Source organism: Alnus glutinosa, chromosome 3 (assembly GCF_958979055.1).
Source record: "Alnus glutinosa chromosome 3, dhAlnGlut1.1, whole genome shotgun sequence".
NCBI lineage: Eukaryota > Viridiplantae > Streptophyta > Magnoliopsida > Fagales > Betulaceae > Alnus > Alnus glutinosa.
Window position 1 is genome coordinate 36058683 of NC_084888.1, and position 25962 is coordinate 36084644.

The 25962-nt window shown below is 36.5% G+C and overlaps 1 protein-coding gene across 2 annotated transcripts; it reads left to right on the top strand.

Moving 5' to 3' along the window:
- The first annotated feature begins 16839 nt into the window (after window positions 1-16839).
- Window positions 16840-19178, top strand: LOC133864344 (uncharacterized). 2 transcript variants are annotated; one of them, XM_062300642.1, is made up of 5 exons: window positions 16840-17399; window positions 17500-17841; window positions 17956-18313; window positions 18419-18551; window positions 18628-19178. In XM_062300642.1, exons 1-5 carry the CDS (start codon window positions 17061-17063, stop codon window positions 18704-18706), a joined length of 1251 nt encoding a protein of 416 aa, XP_062156626.1. In that variant the 5' UTR covers window positions 16840-17060; the 3' UTR covers window positions 18707-19178. The 2 variants fall into 2 exon arrangements, with proteins under 2 accessions (XP_062156626.1, XP_062156625.1); XM_062300641.1 differs by having other exon boundaries at window positions 18419-18532.
- The last annotated feature ends 6784 nt before the right edge of the window (window positions 19179-25962 follow it).

Here is a 25962-nt window from a genome sequence, read left to right on the forward strand (position 1 = left end):
CCAACTAACCAACAAAAAAGAAGAAAAAAGAGAGGCCTTATCACTTTATCAGCATGAAGCTTCGGCCTGCCCCCAGCTAGTGGGAGATAGCTGCAAAAGAAATCTGACCGTTGAGTTCAAATTTCGAACGACGAGAAAAAGATGATCATAATCCACAATATTTATATCACATCTGTTTCCTCGTCTTCGATATTATTTGAAAGCGACGGTTGAGTTGGATTGGGTCTCGCACTCGCTGGGCTTTCGGCGGGAAATTCAAAACATCTTTTGCGGGAACAAGAAGCAATGCCTCGTAATTATATATACATATGAAAATATATGATTAATAATAGCGAAATGATGTGAAAGTATTCAACAGGAAGTAGTTAGTGCAGGCTGGCCGGCAGACAGGCCCCACCACCCAGTTGTCTGTCCGTCAGTGTGTTCTGTGCATTGTGTATTATGCCCACGCGCTAGCAGCAGCGGGGTGATTAACATGATCAATTTTATATTATACTCTAAACATAATAATATATTCAACTTACAAATAATAATAATAATAATAATAATATTCAGGTTCTAATTTTATTTTATTTTTTTCAGTGTCAGTCTGTCTTTAAAACGGTCATTATTAAAAAAAAAATTCAAAAATTAATGAGTATTATAAGTAAAATGAGATATAATATATAACATTTTTCATATTTGTTTTAGCTCGTTCCTTATGATAAATTGATTCTGGGGAAGAATTAAAAAAATTTGTGGGTAAAATTGAAGTCACGTGTGTCGCATGATGAGCTGCAAACTGCACCGAAGTACTTTAGAGCCGCCATAATCTTTGGAAAGGAAAAACTCCTTATCCAACAAATTTAATTCAAATTTTTGGTCTAAGACCATTTTTCGGAGCGTGACACACACGCCTTATTGATGGTGAGTGGCACAATTAATCGTCTTTACCTCCAATTTGACTAGCCGCCCACGTAGTGCAAATTGGCCTCACTCCAAAAGCCAATTATACCCTCCTCAAAACTCGTAATTCCAAAATCCAACTCACCAAAATGTATTTTTTATTTTTTATTTTTTATTTTTTATTTTTTATTTTTTATTTTTTATTTTTTATTTTTTATTTTTTGAAGCGAACTTACCAAAACGCAAAACCCTTTCCCTTTCCTTGTATTACTTAAAAATAATTAAAAGAGAGAGAGAGAGAGAGAGAGAGAGAGTGCCTACACATGAAAATAATTATTATTTTCAGAAAATAACATTAAGTGTTAACTTTAGGCTTTAGTATATTAGAATAATGATTATCAAAGAATAAAAATGAGTATTATGAGAAATGAACAAAGTTGGAAATGAATTAGATTTCATCCAAATTCTTCAAAATATTATAATTTTAAAAATTTTAAGGATAATTTCACAAAAGAGTATCAAATTATACCTCGTTTTGAGATAATGGTACTAAATTATCAAACATCTCAAACTAGTGTATCTAAATTTTCAAACGTCTTACTTAAGGGTACTCAGTTAGAATTTGATATTAAATCCTGTCAAAATTCTCAAAATATCCATTTTTTTAAGGAAAAAAAAAATGATAGGATTTAGATATTTTTCAGAATTTTTCAATAAAAGAATTTGCAAAAATACTCATACTTGAATATTTGAAAAATTTTATAAATTTTTTTAAAAAATAAATACATGGGTATTTTATGAATTTTGGCATGATTTAACAGTAAATTCTAACAGAGTACTCTTAAATGAGACGTTTAAAAATTTGGATACATTAATTTGAGACGTTTGATAATTCAATACTCTTATCTCAAAACGGCGTATAATTCGATAATACATTTTTGTGAAGCTATTCCAAAATTTTATTTTTAAGAAACCATTTTTATTTTCTATTCACAAAAAAAAAATAGGTATTCATTGTCTCTTTATGGATGGCCAGCCAACTCCTCACCAAAACCTCTAGGGGTAGTTACCACCTCCGATACGCTATTAAGGGTGACGGCAACCACCCGAAATGTTTTGTTAGGCATGGGAGAGACCACTAATACTTCTTCTTTTTGGGTCAAAAAAGAATGAATATTTTTTAAATGGTTTTTAAAGTTATTCCATTCCATGAGGAATGGTTATTTCCTTCTCTTTTTTTTTTTGTTTATAGGAATATTCATTCAAAGTTACTCTTAAAAAAGAATTGTTCTCAATAATGATAAACACAACCAAATAACAAATCAGAAATTCTAAATAGCATATGCTCGTCCCACAATCATTTTATTATGTTAAGGCCTCGTTTGGTTTGCGGAATATCTATTCCATTAGGAAAAGGAATAACTATTCATGGGAATAGATGAAGGTGGAATGGAATAACTATTCATATTATTTTGTTTGGTTGTAACGGTGGAATAGAACATTGCATATGTATTAATTTGTTTGGTACAGTGCAATACATTGGTGAATGGAATCATATTATAATCAAATTTTCTAAAATACCCTTATAATACAAATATAATTTCTATTCTTGAGGACATTTTTTTTTCTTTATTTAAGAAACATAAACAATCATACTATGACCTTTTTTGTTTTTTTTTTTTTTTAATTTCATAGAGTTCATGGCTTCTTTTTTTTTTTTTTCATATACAATTACGCTACAAAATGATTTATAAGGAAAAAAAAAACACACACACACACACACACACATAATCATCATATCACCATCATAAAAAAATAAAAAATAAAAATAGATCATCTGCAAAGCCCTTTTTATTTTATTATTTTTTATTTGTTTTTCAGCAACAAACATTCATTCTTTGCTTACAAAGTAAAACGATTTATAAGAGAAAAAAAAAAAAAAAACATAATCATCATAAAAAAAATAAATCATTTACAAAGCCTTCTTTATTTTATTATTTTTTATTTGTTTTTCAGTAACAAACATTCGTTCTTTGCTTATAAAGTTTTTCTCAAACCTCCTCAAAGCAATTGGAGTCCCCCCGATATTAAGAGGTACTCGTTTTGCTACGTCTAAGTGCATTCTGTAGGCTAAATCATAGGAGGAGGAAAAAAAAAAAAAAAAAAAAAAAAAAAAGAAGAAGAAGAAAGACTACCCCACAACAAATTAAATTGGGTTGAGAAACAGAGAGAGGGGGATGAGAATATAATTGCAGAGATGGAGAAAGATATTGATGGTGCATTTGAGTGATGAATTTTTGAAATCAGAATTAAATTCTTATTTTGTTTGCGAATTTTGAAATTTGACTTTTTAGAAAAAAAATTGAATAAAATATAATTTGTTTATAAAAAGTTGAATAAAATATAATTTGTTTTTTAAAAAGTTGAATAAAATATGATTTATTTCTGAAAAAAGTAGAATCAGAATTATATTTTATTGTCAAAATTTCGTATCAAAACACACCATGAGTCGAGAAACAGAGAGAGAGAGGGATAAGAGACTTGGGTGTTGAGAAGGTTGGGGTTTTTGGGCAAAAGACGAATTTAATTTATTCCCATAGGAAAGGAATAGGCATTCCACTCATTTTTGAGTGGAATACCTTGAGTGGAATACCTATTCCTCTTCGTAAGGGAATAGCTATTCCGTGGGAATAATTATTCCCTTAAATAATATACAACTAAACAAAAGAATAGCTATTCCGTAGGAATAGCTATTCCTTTCCATGGGTCTAATCCGCAAACCAAACAAGACCTAAGTGTAATTGTCAATTCACTTTAAATTTAATTTTCTTTTTAATTAAAATCGATTTAAGTGCATATTCATAATGACACATCAAAATAATAAAATGTTGATAAGATAGGAGCATACCTCGTAACAAATAGTTACCCTTATAAAACAGCTATGGATCTTAAGGGAATTCATGCTTATCCACGTGCCCTAAATTTTTCAAAAAAGTTAAAATTAATATTCCCGCTAATTTGACTAACGGTGGTGCAGTCCTTTTCGGCAGGTAAGCCTCGCCCCCACTGCCCCACAGCTTCCTCTTTTGTTTTTTTCTTTATATTTCTAAATAACAAACCAAAAAAAAAAAAAAAAACAATATTTTATCTTGGCGGGAAATTCATTAAATTCCAATTGATAGGAGGTTTTGAGTCCGGGATTCACTGTGGCGTTTATAACGACGTGAGATAGTTAGTCATAAAAAGTAAAAAAGACACGCCGACCCGTTAACGATGGGAGGGGAGCCCCGTTAGAAGAAACGGAGAGACTGATGACAGTTGAGCCAACGAATCTGTACTGGTGCCACGTCACACAAGGTTCAGATTCCCCGTGGAGGCAAAAGTCATTGTAGAGCAAGTAATGCTCTGATCACCGTGTAATTCACGGGTTCTCTGTGAGCTGAGCAGTCAGCCATTCGGCCCGGCAGCAACTGTGCTTTCCCACGTATTACTCAAGGTCTTGCTAATTGCAGCCATATGTCCTATGTTTTATCCCTACCAGCAGGTACATATCTTCCTTGCCAGTCTTGGACTTATAGAAATATTAACCAATTTTGTAGTCTGAGTTACTAATTTGAGTAATAAATATAAATTATTTATCTGTTTGGGCTGGTCTCTGGTAGTTCATCACTGTTCGGACTGGTAAAAATTTAGAAGTTCTTTTTTTTTTTTTTTTTTAACATTTTCTGTTTGGAACACATTTCAGTACGAATATTTAAAAATCTCATTTTAAGTAATTATACAAATAAATAATTAATGTAATATTTTGAAATCCACATATTTAAGTTTTTTTTTATATAAAGTTCGAGACTTGGGTTTGGGTCGAAACAAAGAAATTGCAATGCAAAGACTAGGGTTTGAATGTGACAAGCATGTGGTGGATGGTCATACACTGATGGCCAATACAAGTGCGACACATACATACAAGTGTAGAGAGAGAGATTTGTTCAAATACAAAATTATTAAGAAAATACTTTGATAAAGTAGATAAAAAAAATAAATAAATAAATAAAATTAGAGATTGAAGAAATATATGGTGTTTTTGAAAATTTAACGACATAGAAAAATGGAAGTGGAATATGCTAATGCTCTAGGATGCTTGATAAGTTTGGAAGTAGCAATTTGTTCTAAATGAATAAGAACCTCTCAGGATAATAATGTAGGGCTTGTTTGGCCAATTATTTAAGAAGCCAAATTGTATTTGACCCAGAAAATGCGAAAGGGGGGTTGAGTCCCAATTACCAAACATTCACAAATGGGCAACCTATTCAATGCCCGCACCTCTCCGTAGCGCGCGTGTTGGAGAAATAATGAGAAACGGCCTTTGCTAGCTAGCAGAGACAAGCGCACGCGCTCAGAAGCGTGAGAACCGCGTGGATAAAACTGTGAATCTTGGTTGTTTTTTTTTTTTTTTTTTTTTTTTTTTTTTTTTATATAGATACGATTGAAATACAAAGGGAACATTACAACTGAAACATTACAACTAATTATTAAGGAACAGGAAATTTTGCCCAGGATCTAAAATAGCACTGACAATCTGAGTAGTAGCAGAAGAGGTGGCTGATGAGGATGTGGGAATGCTGCTTGACTGGAATCGAGCTGCGGCCCAATGTGCCACATAGTGGGCACCGAAGTTTGCGCTTCTATTGACTTTCCGAAATGACCAAGTCGAATCAGGAGGGAACAAGTCTAGTGTTTGTTGGATGATGTCAGTGATACGCCAATCTTGAACAATATTTGGCTGTTGTAGAGCAAGGATTACAATTTGAGAATCACCTTCAATGATAAACCGGTCAAGGCGAAGGGATGATGCTAGAGAAACAGCGAGTTGAGCAGCTAAAGCCTCGCCTTTATTAGGTGAACATGCAGCCTGGATTTGAGTAGCCACCTTGATTAACTTTCCCTTATTATCTCGACAAATAGCTGCTTGACAGGAAAAAGAGGCACGTATAGCAGTATCAAAATTGATTTTATACCAATGTAATGGAGGCCCAATCCATTTTTCCGGTTTAGGAAATAATTTAGCAGACCAAGCATCACAATGCTGACGGTAGCAAATGCAAATAACATTTGCAATGGAACGAGCATCAAAGTTCAGCCCATCATGATAGGCTTTATTTCGATGAAACCAAAGAAGGTCACAAGTAATCGCTGCAAAGACCTGAAACTGATGCTTTTCCAAGAAAGGAATATTGAGCAAAACATCCGGGTATAAAATAATTCGTATCCAGTTAAGCAGATCAGGAGAATCGAAAGTAGTTGAATCAAGTGGCCAAGGTGAAAGACGCCAAACTACTCTAGCAAAGTGACAGTGAAAGAAAAGATGTCTGATGGAATCCTGACCAGATTTGCAGAGCGGACAAGAAGCATCAGGATGATATGTAGGAATGATTGACTGTAACCGCTGAGTAGTTGGCAAAATATTCCAAGCTATCTTCCATATAAATATTCTAAGACGATCCGTTAGTTGGAGTTTCCAGATATCTCTCCAAAAAGTAGACAAAGGACATAGATGTGACCCAGTAAAATCATCATTCAAGATTGAAAGATAGGCAGTTGAAGTGGAGAACCGCCCAGAACAAGAAGAAGTCCAGAGATAGCTTTTAGCAGAGGCTATCATGATCGGTAATTTCCCAACTGCCACAGCCGAGGAAGGATCAAATAGAACTGAAAGCAAACGCTTATTCCATTGACGAGTTCCTGGCATAATCAGGTCAGAGATAGACAAGGGGGGAAGAAATCTTGAATTTGGACTACGGGGAGAAGGCCGATAGGATGGAAGGGACGGAACCCAGGATGTTGTCCAAATACAGTCTTCACTATTTACTGAAACATTCAGACAAGACCCAGCAACAAGAAATCTTTTACATTTCTGAAGACCTTTCCAAATCCAAGAAGCAGTAGTAGCAGTGGAAGTAGTGAAGAATGAGCCATAGTGAATATATTTTTTCTGCAAATGTTCGACCCATAAAGAATTAGAGTGCAAAAACTTCCATCCCAGCTTAGTAATAAGTGCCAAATTTGTAGTAGACATCTTTCGTAACCCAAGACCCCCTTGTTTCCTTGGAAGACAAATAGAGTCCCAAGATTTGAGACAGAGATTACGGGCCTTTTCTGGTGGAAACCCCCACCAAAAATCTTTGAACCGACGATCCAGAATATTACAGAAGGAAGAAGGCAATAGGAATGTACTCATAGCATAAGCAGGAATTGCCGAAGCCGTAGATTTAATGAGTACCGTTCTCCCAGCCTGAGAAAGTGTCTTTGCCCTCCAACCATTCAATTTAGACAGAACTTTATCTAAGAGAGGTTGAAAAGCCTCCTTACGAGAAGCTCCGAAAAACAGTGGTAGACCCAAATGGAAAGGGCTAGAAGATGACAACTTAAAAGGAATAATTCCCAATATACTTGAAATACTGGCAGAAGATGTATTCTTGCTAAAGAGAATAGATGATTTCCCTGAATTAACTTTTTGTCCTGACCAACTGCAATATTTTTGGAGACAGGCAGAAATGGAGTTAGCATCTGAGGAAGTAGCATTACCGAAGATGATCAAATCATCAGCAAAAAGCAAATGATTTATCGGGGGGCAAGCTTTGGCAATACGAATTCCTTTGAGTAGTCCAATGGATTCTTGCTGATGAAATAAACGAGACAGAACTTCAGTTCCCAAAATAAAGAGGAAAGGTGAAAGTGGGTCACCCTGTCGCAAACCCCTAGTTGGCGTAAACTTCCCAAAAGGGGAGCCATTAATCAAGATTGAAAACGAAGAGGAAGATACGCAAATCCTGATCCAATTTACCCAAGTGGGGTGAAACCCCAGCTTAATCATAATAGTCAACAGAAAATTCCATTCCATTCTGTCAAATGCTTTTTCCATATCAATTTTTACTGCCATAAGACCCCCACGGCCTCTTTTGGACTTCAGCGTATAAAGAAGTTCATGTGCCATAATCGAATTATCCTGGATTGAGCGAGAAGGAACAAAAGCTGACTGATATGGTGAGATGAAGTAATGAAGTAGAACCTTTAGGCGATTCGCCAATATTTTGGAAATCACTTTATAAATGAAATTGCACAGACTAATTGGTCGAAAATGATGCACCATAGAAGGCCCAAGCTGCTTTGGAACAAGAGCTATAAAGGTATGATTGTGTTCCTTTAGGAGATGATGCATATTGAAGAAATTCCAAACACAGCTTAGCACCACCGGTTTAACGAGCGTCCAATATTTTTGATAAAAAACTCCTGTAAACCCATCTGGCCCAGGAGCTTTAGTAGCTCCAATACTAAACACAGAATCATGGACTTCAACTTCCGATGGAATTGAACAGATGGACAAGTTATCTTCAGCAGAAATAACAGTATCAAAAAGATTAAGTAACTCATCTGGAAATTCTGGATTGGAGGTAGTAAAAAGCTCAGCAAAGTGAGCACAGAGAGTGGTCCCAATAGCCTGACGATCAGAGATCCAGGCTCCACTAGATAATTTCAGAAAATCAATAGCAGTTCGACGACGCTTAATAAGCGTAGAGAGATGGAAAAATTTTGTATTTAAGTCTTTACACGTGAGCCACTGCTCGCGGGATTTAGACCTCCACAGAGTTTCTTCATGCTTCCTTAAATCATCTATAGCCTTCCGTAGTCCCCACTCCTGAGACGAAAAAGATGATAAAACAGATGATTTCTGTAACTCATCCAACTGAGAAGTCAAGGAATGAATCTGATGTTGAATATTGCCGAAAGATAATCGATTCCAAAGCTTTAGAGCTAATTTAGTAGAGCGCAATTTCTGATTTAAGATGAATCCAGGGGAGCCAAAAAAATATGAAGACCAGGCCCGAGAAATAGTTGTATAGCAGTCTGGATGATGGATCCAAAATTCCTCAAATTTAAAAGGCCTAGACAATGTTTTGTCTGAATGAACAGTTTCCAATAGGAGCGGATTATGATCAGATCCCGAGGCAGGAAGATGTAAAATGGAGAAAGAAGGAAATAGATGGATCCACTGGGAGGAAGCCATACCACGATCCAGACGTTGACGAATAAGTTGATGGCCATCCCGATGGTTGGACCAAGTAAAAGGATTTCCAGTAAATCCTAAATCAATCATCCCAAATAAATTAACAAACCCAGTAAAAGAATCTGTTGAAGAAGATGCATACGGTAAACCACCCATCTTATCTTGCTGGGATAATATCATGTTAAAATCACCAATACAAAGCCATGGTACTGTTAAATTAGCACCTAATTGCATCATATTATCCCAGAATTCAGGTTTACCCGAAGCATAAGGAGAACCATATATACACGAGAGCATCCATGGATTATTTGGAGGATCAGAATAACACCAAGCACTTATTATATTTACATTAATTTGAAAACACTCAAGATCAACCCCTAATTTCCATGCTAACACAAGTCCTCCTTTAGTACCACAAGGAGGAGCATGGACCATTGAAAAAAACCCCAGACCATTCAATATAAAACAAGCAGCAGATGGCGGAATTTTAGTTTCAGATAGATACAAAATATCAGGGGAGTGTTTTCGAACCTTTGCCCGTAAACTGCGAATCGCAGAGGCCCGGGCCAAGCCTCTGCAATTCCATGCTATTAGTTTCATTTATGGGGAGGTAGACCATCCTGGTCCACCCCCTTGTTATCAGTTTCCTGTGCTGGAACCGAGTATGAAGAAGAGCCAGCTGCCGAGTGGGTAGCTGCCAAGTGGGCAGCTTGGAGCTGGGAATACACATCAATCCCTCTAGCAGCTCGTGTGAACCTGCGCAGGGGTCTTTGTAAGGCCAAAGCAAGATCCGGCTCTGTCCTAACTGGAGCAGTTTTTTCTGGATGCACTGGCTGGGGAACAGGGCCCTGAGTACTTGGAGAAGGAAGAGATTCCTTAAGCGCATCAGACTGAGAGTCAATGGCCAAAAAAGATCCCACCGAGGCATCTCCATCCTGCAGAGACGTTAGTGAAATGGCTGCTTGCTCCAGATTAGATAAAAGCCCAGGAAACAAGTGGTGTGACTTTGTTTTCTTAAGAACTGCCAGAGGTATATTATCATCTGTCCATTTACGCTTAGACTGCAGAGCCGGTGAAGGGGAACGGACCCGAATAGCATCCGGGGTTAATGGAAAAGAAGGTGGCCTGATTTCAGCAGCCGGTCTAGTATAAGGGTGAAACCGTGAGAATGTAGGGGAGTGGTGAAAAGCTGGAATAGGTGAAACAGGAAAAGGAATAGATGAAGCCAACTGAGGAGGAGGAGGGGAAGAAAGGGTAACAGGTGATAGTGTAACAGCAGTATAAGGGGGATAAAGCTGAAAAGGGAAATGGCTAGGGCTGAAACCAGGGGCAGCAATATTCCCATGGCCAGCAGAAACAGTAGAAATCGGAATAGCTGTTATAGGGGAGGAAGAAAACAAAGGCCTAGACGGCAAGGGAGAGGTATTGGCAGAAGAAGAAGGAGGTATGATAGATAGAAAGGAAGGTGTCGATGAAGCTTGAGATGGGTTGAAAGTGGGCCTCGGTGGGAATGGATATGGCCAACAAGCCAAAAAGTCAGCAAAATGGGCTGGACAAGTGTGAGAAGGGCTGACTGATATTGGACACGGATGCGATATATTCGAAGGGGGAAAGGAAGAGATGGGATCAAGGTAACCTGAGGCAGTCGTTGGTTGAAAGATCAAGTGGGATTTGCCTTTATCAGCAGCCGACAACCGGGATGATCCCAAGGAAGACGTGGCAGCTAAGGAACTGATAGAAGTATCTGAACTGCTCGAGGAACCAAAGGGATTCACACCCACTTGAGTACCCACATTCTGAGATAAGATATGCATGTGCTGGGGAGAAGACACGTAGCTTGCGTGAAGAAAAGAACCAGCTACAGAGGGGAACAGTGCAAGAGGTGGGAGTGCCGTTTGGGACGTGAACTGCATGCCAGGGGATCCGAAAATTGTGTCCACACGGGAAGGAGGAAGAGGAGCATGCGGGAGAGGCACCAGCTGGAGTCCCAAATCAGCACCCTGAGCAGGACTAGACCGTCCATCCGAGTAAGATGGTGAAGTACCCACTGAAGATAACCCAGAATCTGAATCATCACGCGAAGCAGAGGAAACAGGCCGTAGTCCCACCAAAGAAAATGTCTGTAGGGGAATTTTATATTTTTCCGGAGCATGCCGAGCTGTCGGTTGATTGCACTGATTTCTTTTATGGCCAATAAGACCACACAACGTGCAGTAATCTCCAAGCCTTTCATAGCGGAAACTAATCCACAGAGGTTCATATCCACTACGTGGAAGATGAAATCCTGGAAGCAGAGGCTGTGTAGCATCTAACTCCACCCGAAACCTCAAGAAAGGCTGGCAAATAAGACCTTTCGTATCATGGTGATCTACTGCCAGAATTTTACCTAACCTCTGAGCAATAATCACAGCATTTACAGCAGCCATATTTTGACCTGGAAGTCCATGAACTTGAACCCAAAAGGAGCAAAGGCTAAGATTGACCTCGTCGAGTGCAAGATCAGGAGACCAAGGTTTTAATAGAAGAAGTGAACCACGAACATTCCAAGGCCCCTGATCTAGAATAGCTTGAACATGTGCTTGATTCGAAATACCGAATAGATACTTATGATGACCCACAACCGCAAACGAAATAGGAAGAGCAAATTTCCATGCATGTTGAAGTGTATCCTTAACTGATTGAGAATTGATAGGCTTGGGAGAAAGAAGCTGACCTAACAAAGAGAAAGCACCATGATGGTGATGTGGACTATCAGTAATAGTAGCCAGCAGAGGACTATCAAGATCCAGAGCTTCAGCACTCTGGATCAATGCTTGAAGAGAAGCAGGAAGGTGATCCATGAAGAGAAGCCAATCTTGGTTGTTTTGACCATGTGAAGGACTAAAGCAAAGCAAAAGGACACGTTAGTTAATAATTAATGGTGTCGTAATAACAGATGTTGATAGAGAATTAGACATGATGTAATGAAGTAATGATTATGTTCGTTACTTTAATTAGTGACACGGGCTTGGATTATATCTTGCCACCTCGTAACATTAATTATTAATTTTTTATTTTAAATAATATAAGCACATCCTACTAGCGTCTCAAATTATGCATATGTAACAGCTAAGTGGACAAAAATAATAGGATTTCCGTTTGTTAAACTCTTTATTTTTTATCTTTTGCCTTCCGCTTATAAAATAAAAATATTAAGAAATAATTTAAAATTCAAAATATTCTTAAAATATTAAAACAATTTTAATTTTTATGTCATATCATAACACTTTTTTAAATAAAAAATAAAAATCACCCTATAAAACGTATTAACCTTTTTTTTTTCCTTCCAATGAAAAAAAAAAAAAAAAGAAGAAGAAGAAAAAGAAAGAACGAAAACATATAATAAAGGTATTGCTAGAGCCGGCAATAAATTGTGTACTGTATGGTCAGAAGTTTGAGCATGCACATATGTCTAGTTCCCTCAAAAATTGACTAATCGGATAATCGACGTGGTTTTTTTTTTTTATATATATATATATATATATATATATTATTTTCCTCTCTCTCTATTGTTTATTTTTTTAAAAAAATAAAAAATAAAAAAAATTGATCCCGTACTTTTGGCGTAGACCAAATAAGTATTTAGATTTTCGAAAGTGATAAATTGTCATTAGACTCTATCGTCGTGTAAATTACTCATTTCATCCGCTTCCATTAATAAGTCATTTGCCACGTGTGAAACAAAGACAATTGCTTTAATTTCGTTGCACCACGTGTATTATATTTGCGATAAAGATGTGTTATTCCTACATCACATTACCCTACATCAATCCTACACTAATACACATTGGGTATGAAACCCATGTATATTGGACCCAAATTGCATGGGTTCCAAACCCTATGTGTCTTTTTTTGATTCAAAGTTCATTTCAATATATAAAGGAGACCAAACGATCAAATGTCAAAGATTACAACGATTCCCTGATAAACCAAGCCATAGGCATTGGAGTATAATTTCTTCTACCCAAGCAAAGTCAAACTTAGACCATTACAAACCACAACTGCAACAAATTCTACCTAGACTAACAGAATGATGACATTACGTGACATAAACCTTTACTTGATCTAGGAGATGGCACACATTATGAGCTAAAAAATAGCTTATACAGACCAGGTACTGATTTTATAAAACAGAGCAGCTGTACTAATTAACCAACAAGACACAAACAAAAAAACAACAACAAAGGCACTAGCCGGACCATTTCCCCCACTTCCTCTTTTGTGCAGATCCAAGGTCTCCCTCGACATCACCGGAAGAACCCGATTCGCCCCCAACGAGCAGTGCCGAGCAGTTGATGATTCGACTCACTGAGCAGGGACGCCATAACAAACCGATCAAAATAAGCACATGGCAGGGGCCACACTATCAAATCGTCCTGAAGAATCTTGAACCGTTTCCCTACAAAATCACCCCCACTAGCACACTCGGAGAAATCGCCATGTACCCAAAAATGTCACCCCTTTGGTAGGAAGGCGGTTAACCCGAGAAAGTAACACCACCCGAACCACCGTTCCATCGTCGATGAGTCCATCTAAACCAACAAAGGCATCTTCAATCATAGCCGTTGGTGCGTTATACCGTCAGACAAACTCAGACCCAAAAACAGCATCGATTTCCATGAATCAAAACCAGGATTGCCAAGAAATTAAGCCCATGGCTGAGGAATGAGAGAGATCGGTCACCGTTAACCCTAACAAATCAAAATAAAACCAAAGAATCTATCTCTTCATCCCATAAAAAGACAAGAGAAACAAACCCTTTCTCCTCTAAGGTGTTGCCGACACCCGAAGAGACAAAAAAAAACATTATTTACATACAAAACCTAACACAAACAAACTAGGAAGGAGGGAAACGTAAAGCTTCCCTCCACCATTAACACGCTCAAATGAGGTCTCAGCCTTCAGAGGAAAAATCGCCAAAGCGAAAGAGAGAATCGTATTTCTTCACACCCTATGTGTATTGGTGTAGGATCGATGTAGGATAATGTGATGTAAAAAAATCATTTTCCTTCACGATATCATTACTAGTTTATCAAACATTGCCACGGTTTTGTTCTCCAACAAGGATGTGAACTCAAGGCAAGCCAAGTAAAAGCTTGTTTGGAGTAACCAAATGTAAAATGGAAATGTTACATATCTTAATTTTTTTTTTAAAAAAATTTAGTTCTTAAATAATGTGTCGCAAGCTCATGTGATATATTATTTTGAAAAATATGTCACAATCTCATAAGATTGTGCTACATCATTTAAGAAGAAAATTTTGAAAAGTCAAACATTATGTAAAAAGGCCCGAAGAGCTCAAACAAAGACCCATCGACCCAGAGGCAACCCCAACCCAAGCCTGAGTCTCAACCGACCAACCAACATACACACAAGATACCCTAAAACCATCCTTTTTGCATACACCCCAAACGATAACAAATCCTATAAGGAATTGTATCCATTTATTTATTAACCTACTTATCTAGAACTTGCACAAGTTACAGCTCTTGGTGTTACTTCCTCGAAGGAAAACAAGTTACAGACTTTCAATGCCTTGCCATTTCGAACCCGCTCAAGAAGGGAAAAGAGGAGTTGAAATTGAAATCCAAAAGGAAAGGAAATGAAATTACATGGATGCACAAAATTATATATGGGTGCCATTGACCTTCGATATCTGCCTAATTGAGCTCACTTTCTAACTAAAGACGAAAATTTTCTATAAAATGTGAAATGTTCCACATCACATGTACACAAGCTATTTCACAATTTTTGTTTTCATTTTGTTCAAATACCCTATCAAAATTCACACTTACTAACTTCGTTATTGAATGTGGTTCCACTGTCACTACCAATAAGCCAGTCTAATGCTTGACCTTTTGTGTAAATTTCCTACACCAAATGCTTGACATGCATGGTTACCATATCAAAATAATCCACGCTTCATACTTTGTGCCAATTATGCTTTTAGTGCGAGGTTAACCCTTAATCAAAAGAAAAATGTTATACACCGTATATTTATCTCGTTATGCTGACATGAGATGGTGTAGTAACCTTTAGATTAGCCGTTATTGAAAATAAAAATAAATCAATTGCTAAAAAACCTTACCGCGTCAACATAGTATAATAAAAATTATATAAAGATTTGGTGTATAGCGTTGCTTTACAAAAAAAAATAAAATAAAATGAAGTACAACTATTCCTTTGGTACAAGGTTAACTGGCTAATTCTCATTTAGCAATGCATAATTATTAGCATCATGCTAAGAACTTATAGAACTTGGGGGCAATGAAATAGATTAAAAAGAATGTGAATGCCATCATAAAATATATGGACTGAGTTTTCTTTCAATATTAGTTGGAGAAAATTCATCAAATTTTGTATATTAAATTGACATTTGTCATTAAAATATGCGATTCTAATATGTATTTTTAATAAGATTAATATATATCAATTTAATAAACTAAATTGAAAGATTTTTCTTAAAATCAATTTTGCAAAAAACTTTATCATAATATAATAACATTCACTTGTTTAAGACTTTAAGTTGTTTCATAACGTGATGATAAGTAAATCACTAACTCCAAACTGATTTAATCTTGCTTGGGAACCACACCCATTTAAAAAGGGCAAAAAAAAATGCACGACCTTTGTGTATATATATATATATATAAATATATACAATCTCCATTAACTAAATCATATACCTGAAGAATGTCATGCTGGCCAGGGAGACAGTGGATGGATGTTTATTAAGGTGGTCTAATAGTAATTACAAAAATATTATTTTTATTATTTTTAATTGTGTCGGCAGAAATGTATATTAAATTGACGTTTATCTTTAAAGCATATTTTTAATAGGATTAATAGAGTATGTAACATATACTCATAATACCTTATATATATATATGTATAACTTATTAGAACTATTATGTTAACAAGGATTGAACCGGAGATGAACCGGTTATAGTTAAAATAAAAGTGGTGGGACAGATTTACCCTTTCATTTTAACTAATTGCTTCTGGTTGATTTGAACCGGAAATGATCCAAATGCCGTTAACATGGGATTACAAACTCTAGATTTGGACAGAGTGTTACATCAAGTATCAACGGGAAAACAAGGGCATGTTAAGGCGTCCTAATAAGAATGAATTCTAGATTGTCTCATATCACGTCGTTTACACTATTTTAATGCAAAAAAACCAATCATTTTAAATAGTTGTTGTAGGGAAATGGATATCATAATCACAAATCACTGTGAATATTTAAAACGGCAACAATTGAAAATGATCATCTTTTTTTTTTTTTAATTTTTAATTTTTAATTTAAAGATAATGATGGCCCATGAACATGAATCTATTTGTATTTTTCTGTGTTTAAACTTAAAAATTGAATGTCCTAAAAGGAAATGCAAACACGAATTACAAAACAGAAGTCAGAATATATTTTTTTGAAGACGCAAAGGGGGATTAAAGACCAAAGTGGAGAAACAGACAGAGGAAGGGCTGAAAGATTGGAACAATAGAACTGCTTTGCTGGTTACATAATTTGAAAAACCAGTGATGTGACTAAACAAGGACAAGAATATTAGAGTAACAAGAGTATATTAAGCAGTAAAAAAACCCCCCCTTAAACCCACAATCCCAATCATATTTTGTTTCTGTACATTACTTCATTATTAAAAGTTTTAAATTTGCTGCAGATTTAGGCAAATTTAGACAGGTGGCAGGTAGGTTGCATACAAGGACAAATGTCTCCAACCGGTGGCCCATCGTGCCCTCACTCTCTCTCTCATTTTCATATATTTTTTTTTTTGAACTTTGTCTCAAGAAGACCCTGAAACCTTAATAAAAGCAGCTTGTCTTCAACATTCTCTACTCTCTCTCTCCCTCTCACACACACTTCCCCTCCTCTTCCTTTTACTTTTTTTCCTTTTGTTGGGTCCCTCAGCCTGCAAACCCAGCAAACTCGGCTGGGTCATTATTAAATCTTCCCCAACCAGCAACTTCCTCATACCCATCTCATTCTCCATCACCACCACAAGCCCCATCTCTCTCTCTCTCTCTCTCTCTCTTGTATTTCTTGGGGCTTTGCATGGGAGAGGCTGTAGGAGACCCCAAAGTGTGGTTCCCCTCGCAGTTTCTCACTAACGACGACCCACTCATGGACAAGGAAAACCTCAACAAAAGCGGTGTCAACGCCGGTTTCGCACTGGGTTTCAGTTTTCCCACCGAGTTTCCATACGAGTTCGAGTCGTTTGGAACCAACTCGTCCCTCAGCTCGCCGGTTGAGTCCGTGGCCGGTTCCACCGAGACCGAGGGCAGCGACGAGGAGGAATTCTTCGCCGGGTTGACTCGCCGCCTGACTCAGTTCTCGCTTCCCGAGACTCAGAAACTCGCCGTTAAGCCGAGTCTCCCTCAGAACAAACCAGAGGTAACTTCTTTTTTCCTAAAAGAATCTTTCGCTTTCTCTTTTATCTTCTCTCTTTGCTTTCGTGAACCGAGTTGTGACACGAGCAATTTTCTTGACTCAGTGGGTCATGGCCGGGTCTCCCCAGTCGACTCTGAGCGGAATCGGGAGCTGGTCCGGTCGCAGTGCTGTATCGAGCAATGGAAGCTCAAATGGTCCCTCTCAGTTCCCGTCTCCTCCTACGACGCCTTTTGGTGCTAAGAATGACACCTGGGATCTCATATACGCAGCGGCTGGGCAAGTTGCGAGGCTGAAGATGTTCAATGAGTCGCCGAAGTACAACTATCAGAGCAGAGGACTGCTCGCTCCTCCGAAGACTACAAATCCAACCTCCGCTGCTAAGACATGTAGCTATGGGTTGTATTCCAACCAGAGTCTCACTCACAATCTCCCACAAACGACTCAGGTGAGCTATTTTGGTGGTTCCTTAAGTTTCTCTGTTTGGCTTCCGAGAAAATTGAGAAACAGTTTCCGGGAAAATGGAAATCTTAGCGATTTTTTTTGTTTGTCGTGTTTGCAGTTTCAGCATGTTAGGCAGGACCAGGTGCTAAATTCACAGCGGGTTCCAGTCTGGGAGAGAAAACAGGAAGCGAAGGAGGGGTGGTCGACTCAGCAGCACCAGCAAGAGCAACAGATCCAGAACAGGGTGAGAAGTACTACAGGGTACGAGAGTGGAAGATGTGGAAGGCCTCTGGGTTTGCCCCAATCTGCATGGCCTTCACTGCAAGCTCAGCAACAAAATCAACTCCCTCGCCACAATGGCTCGGGCACGCGAGCTGTTTTTCTCGGTGGATCTGGTGTGAAAAGGGAGAGCGCTGGAACTGGAGTATTCTTGCCCCGCAGATACAACAGTGCTCCGGAATGTTGCAAGAAAACAGGTACACTTGAAATAGGCTTTGGGGGTCTTTCTGGCGTTTCAAATTTGTTTTATCTGGGCTGTTCGTGATGTTAATGTCGTCTTTTTTTCTTTTCTTTTTTTGCAGCTTGTCCGACAGTCATCGTCCCGGCCAAGGTTGTTCAAGCTCTGAACTTGAATTTCGATGACATGGGCGGTCTCGCTCAGCCTCGCTTCAATTCTGGGTTTGCCACTGACCACGGTAGGCCAATTTTTTCGAGGTTGGCCCAAGTTTTCACATATCTAGTTAGTCTTCTGTTGTCTTAAACTCGGGGTTTTATATGTTGTATTTCACAGATGCTGTTGTGGCGCGGGCGAATGCGCTGTTGATGCAGCAAAGGCGAAGTTTACGGGCGGAGGGGGCATTAAATCATGAGATACGGCTGCCTCAAGAATGGACATATTGAGGCCTGAAATGAGTGCTGTGTTTGTTTTGTTGGACACAGAAAGTAGTATAGATTGTAGGAGTTTGTGATAGGATATGGTATTTTGGTTTTATCATAAGCAAGGAATTCGAGAATGGGAGTGTAGTTTTTGTTGCAATAAAAAGATCCAGATTTTTGAGGAGGTTGCCAGCTTTTTGTGAACTACAAAGCTTTAGGTGAAGAACAGAAGCAGAAGGAATAGCAGTGCCAGTGGGGAAGGGGGGGATTGGGGAAGATTTGTTTCAACTTCCCGGTAATAAGTGGTGGGTAATTTCTTTGGTGGGTTTGTGGGTGGCGAATGTGTAATTTTGAGGAGGTTTTTACTGTGGGTAAAATGAGGTTGTAGATGGGTTGTATCCACAAACCTCTTGTAATGATCGGTTAAAAGTTTAGTAATAAGAAAAAGCTCTTAGTTCTGTCCAACTCCTCTGCGGCTTGATTTCTTCCTTTTGTAGTTTGACTAGCTAGAAGTGTTATTCCAGTTTTGCCAGAACTTAAATTTTAGTAAATATTTTTAGTCCAGAAATTGGTGAGCTGTAAGCCAAATTCCACCGTAATTTACTAATTTCGAGCTTGCTGCGCAGCAATTCATGCTCAAGCAAGAAAGTATGCCCATGAATCATATGATTAGACGTAGACACCCATTAGGCCAGCGTTTGCCGTGAGAGGTGCTAAATTATTTAATTTTTACTATATAAAATTTGGCTTATTAATTTATTTTTCGAGAATAATATACATATTCTCTTTAAATTATCATTTTTCATTAGTAATGTGTTATTATCAATTTTTTAATTGAGTCAGTATCTCTTTTAAATTGCTAAAAAATATCAATGTTTCCTTAAAGCTAACAAAAATAACCTTAAAAAAGCTTTCAGAAGACGAATATATATTTATAAATTCAAAAAAGAAATTTAAACTAATTTTTTTTTTAAAAAAAAAAAAAAAACTGATTTTTTGTTTTTTTAGACGAGAAAAATATAAATCTAAGAAGGTGGCTCAAACTAAAAATTGTATATAATTAAATTAAGAAAAAAAAGAAGAACAAATTTTCAAAAAGTGAAAAGCTTTGGTTTTTATTTTTTATCATTTTTAATTTTATTTATAATAGTTTTTATAAAGAATATTTTTATCTTTATAAGACATATTGACAATTGAATTGTAATTTAAAGAATGCACGTATACTTTTATTTTTGTTACGATTATTTACTAATACCTTAAACATTTTACTTATCTAATCCTTGCTTTTCTTTGCCGAAATGAGGAACAAAAAATTGCAATGGTGGAGAATGATTTCCCTCCAAAGTTAAAAGCAAGAGAAAGTTTCTTCAGCGTGAAGCATCGGTGATGGCCGGGGGATAATGGAGGGGAAATGGACGGTGATGGATGGATATATAGATGAAAGGGACGATGATATTTGCCGTACGGTTTTGGGTGATTTTAGGGTCCCTAGGATCGCCAAGTCTTGGGTCCCTTTCACAGATGACAGAACAGCTCCCCGTTTCGTTTCCCGCTTATTTATTAATCTTAAAAAAGTAACGGGGAGACAGCTTTGGTAGTTGTGATTCGGTGCTGTACAACGCAGTGCAACGTTGACTCAATCAACCCTCTTCTCTTTCCTAATGTCTTATCCAATGGTGCAAATCAAATATCTGTCTCCCAAATTGATATTATATATATATATATATGTCTTTCCTGCAGTCTCACCATCACTCTCGTGCCAAGGGACAAGCATCTCTTATCTCTATTCTTTCCATTTCATCCACTTGGTCCAGATTTAAAATTAAAAACTGCTAATATTAATTTCAAAAATCAAGAAAAAAGAAAAATAGAGAAAATTATATTTCCATCGGCACACCTTCCCTATCAATCTCTCATTATTACCATCATTAGGGAAGGGAATGTGTCCGGCCAAACCGACTTTATTTTTTATTTTTTATTTTATATTTTATTGTAAGAGTGATAAGACCAATTTTTAAAGTTATCAAAGGAATGGCAAGCCACACCTAGTGACAATGGTAGTGACATTGTAGCAATGAGGATCGCTATGACGATGGTCAAAGTGAAAATAAAGACAAGATCACTATTGAAAAGAGGAAAAAAAAATTCAAATTAAAGTTGTCAAAAAAAAATGGCAGGCCACACCTTGTGACAATGGCCGTGGCATTGTAGCAATGAGGATAACAAGGATGGTGGTCACAATGAAAATAAGGGCAGATCGCTATTGAAAAGAAGAAAAAATTTAAAATTTTTTAACATGTTGTATGACGTGATAGAATTTGGACTCTTCATCTAAAATGAATGACAGAAATTAAAACTAGGCAATACAAGATCTCGACTCTTGTTGTCAATACTCGTTAAAAAGTTTGACATTCAAACTAACCCAAATTCAACGTGCGGAGACATTTTAGACAACTACTTTGAGCTATTTTCTATGTTTTTATGAAGCTATTCCCCTTGAGATGACATGCATTAGGTGTAGCATTATTTAGGTCAGTAGGTGTTTGAATTGGACATGACTTTCATTTTCAACTCTTTAACTTTAAAAACAAAACACAAATTGGCCGGCATCACACTCACAGAGAGCATATGAGATTTGATGCCCCCATTATTCCTAGACTACTACTACTTTTGGGATTTGCCTTAAGGCGTTTAAAAAGTAGTTTTAGTAATAAAAAGCTGTGTCAAAGTAAGGGTGTGTTTGAAATTGCGATTTTATAGATAATAAGTGCGATTTTAAACCAAATTCTAAAACATAAATCGCTTGGAAATTGTGTTTTTAAAAATTGCGATTTGAAAACGTAGAAAATTTATTTTTTCAAATCGCTGGTAAGATGGTCATTTTTCAAAAACGTAAAATTCTAAAGGCTAATTTGCGATTTTAAAGGCTAAACTGCAATTTTGCTAAACGCTTAACTGTGTTTATAAAAATCAAATTTTCAAATCGCACATTTTAAAATCGCAAACCTAAACGGACCCTAAAATAGTTGGTTTAGTAAAATATTTCTAAAAAAAAAAAAACACTTATTAGACTTATTTGTTGATGTGATATTATCAATCAATTATTAAATTAACCCTTATTTCACAAAAAGAAAGAGAAAAGAAAGAAAGAAAGATCCAAGACTAATTGACAATGACACATAATCAAAGTGAAATAAAAGTGTGACATATAATATTTATCATTTATATTTATTAAAAAGGATAAAAATAAGTGACGTGCATAACTTTAGACGATGATCTTGTTATTAAGCAACAAAAATTTAGACGGTTTAAGTGAAAGATTGCGCGCCTATTTATATGAGATGTGCTATACATTTTTTTTTCATGTCCTTCTCTTATCTTCCTATTTTAAAAATTACTATTGAATTTGTGTGGCTCACATAAAAGAACCACATAAATTCTACGGATCAAACGGTGATTCTACAAAATGGGAGAATGAGACATGGACGTATAAAAAAATAAATCATTTCTCTTTTGGTTTTTAGTTTCAGGCTTTTCCAACTGGATGTCGAAACAGTGGAAGTACATATGACATTGTGAAACCAGTGGAGGTGGTTGAAGAGAATTATTTTGCCTTTTAAAGTTGATCATTGTTCTCTTAATGGGGTGAAGTTGTGGTATGAAACAAGGGAGCAGACTCCCCTCTGCTTTTTATTAACTTAAACTATTGATATTAAAAGAGATTGCTTTTGTTTTTTATTCTTTGATTATAATTTAGGGTTTAGGATTACTGTTCATTAGTTGATTAAGAGTTTGAAATCTATTTTATTGATATAATGGTGTATATATTGACACATCATTTTAAAATTTGCAAAACGTAACGCTTTATACACCGTTAATCATTTCTATTTCTCAGTTGGCTACATCTTCTGGTTGTGGGAATTTATTTTTGGAGGGAGATGCTTTACTTGTTATTCTTGCTATTAACAATCATTCTCTTTTTTCTTCTTGGTCTTTTGCTAATTGCATTTCATATATTAGTTTAGTTTTATCTTCCTTTCATAATTGGAATGCTTTGAAAGTGTCTCGTAGTGCCAATTTTCGGGTACATTGTTTAGTTAAGGGAGCCGCTTCCAATCATGTTTTTGGAAATATTCCCATAGGATCTCCTATCTTCTCTTCTATTATGATAAGAAGTGGAAAAGATCCAACCTTGTAACCCTTTTCCCATATTCAATTAGAAAAAAAAAAAAAAAAAAAAAACCAAAAAGGTCAAGGTCAAGGACTCAAGCTTGTTTGTTTTAAAGCCTTTGACTTAACGAAAGCCCCTATTGTTAGGGCGTTGATCCATTTCCATCCCTAGTTGGGTCACCAAAAATAGACTGATTGTTTCATTGTCAAGCATTTTCGATGAAAATGGCACTACTCAATGTCATTTTCAACCGATCATAAAACACAAAACATACCTTTAAAAAAATAAAATAAAATAAACATTATCAAACACGCCCACAATATTTCCTACCTTCAATATACGGTCAATTTTCTTTTTCTTCTACAAAATAAAATCATTAACAACAATCAAGACATAAAATACTCTTAAAAACATAAGAACAAGTTTCATTTTTACGTCACATTAAAATATTTATTCAAAACCTTTTGTGACGGACTCTAGAAGAAAACTTTGTGGGATCATTGTTGTAATATCTTTGTTTTTCTCTTAGAGCAACGCACCGTTGGGTTGTAGAAAATGGAAGAGCTTATCTAGTAGTGAAGAAAGTTGAAACCGATGATTTTGTGAGAAAATTGGTTTGGAAGCAAAGTAATAGAATATGCGTGGAATAGGAGCTGGAGGAGTTGTCAGCACGACAGCACGTGATGGGAAAAGTGACCTTGAGATTGAGATTGAGATCGAAGAAACACACGACAGCATCAGTTTGGTTGGGGCTGATACTTTCTTGATTTCAGGCCCATATCTAGCCGTCAATCACGTTCTCTTGGGTCCCCGTCGGAGTTGCTTCTCTTTCTAAATTATGTACGTGCTCCCGGCCGATTTTCCACCCGAATTTTACTTTGCGTTTTTGGTACGGATTAAATACACATTTCGTTATTGAGTTTTGAAAATTTTATTTTTTAATTTTTGAGTTTTAATTCGCATTAAAGACGATATTTCAGTTTTAAAAAAAATCACTAAATTAGTACCTTAGTCAAAATTTTCATTTAAAAACTAATGATTCGTCACGTGTCAACCTCTTAACTTGACACGTAGTACTATATAAAAAAATTAAAAATTAAAAAATAATAAAATTAAAAAATTGAAAAAACAAAAAAAAAACAAGGGGGTGGCTCCTTGGCCACCATGCAGGTGGTCGAACAACCCAAAATCGATCTTGAATTTTTATTTTTTGTCAATGGGGTGGTTTGACCACCCCAGACAGGCCAAGAAGGGTGGCTGAGCCACCCCCTTGTTTTTTATTTAATTTTTAATTAATTTTTAAATATTTTTTATTTTTTACTTTTTGTAAATAGTGCCACGTGTCAACCTCAGATGTTGACACGGGGCAGACCGTTAATTTTTTGACAGAAAACTTAACTGAGGTATTAATTTGGTCTTTTCTTAAAATTGAGGTACCATCTGTGATGCAAATTGAAACTCAGGGACTAAAAAATAAAGTTGTCAAAACTCAAGGACCAAAAATGTGTTTAACCCTTTTGGTGCACCGATTTTCTCGATTTTGCTTTGCCTATAATTGTAGGGTTTGGATTAAGAGAAATGCCCTCTGCACAACAGTTATGCACAATTGTAAACACATGTGATGTGACTCATGTGATTGGACCTATTCACATGGGCTCTACCTAATGTGTCTACAGTTGTACACAACTGTTGTGCAAATATCACTCCTCTCTTGCTTATAGTATAGCTATTGTTTGAGGTCAACTATACCCACATTAAATCAAGGAAACAAAACTCTCCTACTTGTTTACATGAGTCTAACGTGAAATTGTCACACTAATCTGTAGTAAAAGTTACATTTTCTTAACGACACTCTTCAATCAAATTTTTTTTTTTTTTTTTTGCTTTTTTCATATTTCATTCTGATTGTGCATGTGATCAACCATCATTTCCCATCATTCTGTTTTTGTTTTTTTTTTTTTAAATGAATTAATCCAAAGGATGATTAATACTATACCACGCCAAATAGCGGTAGGATAGAAGTCAAGTTTCATTTTTTCTGGCATTAGTCTTGTATTATATTTAGAGTAATGTTATACACCCTTCGTTATCCGCAACACTAACATGACATTGCCGATCTACATTGATTTTCATAAATCAACGATTGTTAATGGTGAATTAACAATGCCATGTCAATGTAATAAGATAATCTTCAATTTATTTGAGGCAATCCGATAAAACCAAGCAAAAAGGGCCACTCAATCATCCATGTTGGTGCCGTCTATATATGATACTAGCCATTGTGATGGCGTGCTCGTAGTAATCATGTTGGTGGCTTTGTCTACTGTAAATAATGATGTTAATGATGGATCTATGGGAGCAATTGTTTCCGGTTTTGCTTATTTCTTTCTTTTTAGTCTTAATGATATGATTAATTCAACAAGAACAAATTATAGGATGTCTAGATTCGATACTTAAAGTGAAGGGTTAAAAACAATGTCAAAGCTTACATGAAACGAACCTCTGTTTTTTAAATTGGACCACCTTATTTGACGCTTCCTCCCAAACTAGTTAGCCCGAAACCTAGAACTCTGTGTGGGCTCATGATGATTTAGGCCCAATAATTTTGCTACTGAGCTAACCTGCCCAGTGCACAATTGCTAGCATTTCTTTATGGCCAGCCCAGCATTCACCTGGAAATTCATCAAGGTCAGGAGGCTAGACCTGCTTAGCTGGGCTTCAAGAATATATATATTTTTTGGGAAAAATATATATTAGCCCTCCAAACTACCACCCTTTCTCTTGGTGGCACCTTGAACTACCAACACTTGCACTTCGACCCCCAAACTACCACTTTCTGATTTTTTGGCTCCATCCGTCTATTTATACTGTTAATTCTAAGAGAATTTAGCCTAACCGTGAGAATTTCAAAGTGTAGGAAGGGTATTTTTGAAATTCTGTTTAAAATTGACGGCATAAATGGACGGATGGGGCCAAAAAATAAGAAAGAATCTAAGCATTTGTAGTTTGGGGGACCATCTGGAGAAAAGGTGATAGTTTGGGGGGCTAATATATATTTTTCCCATATTTTTTTTTACA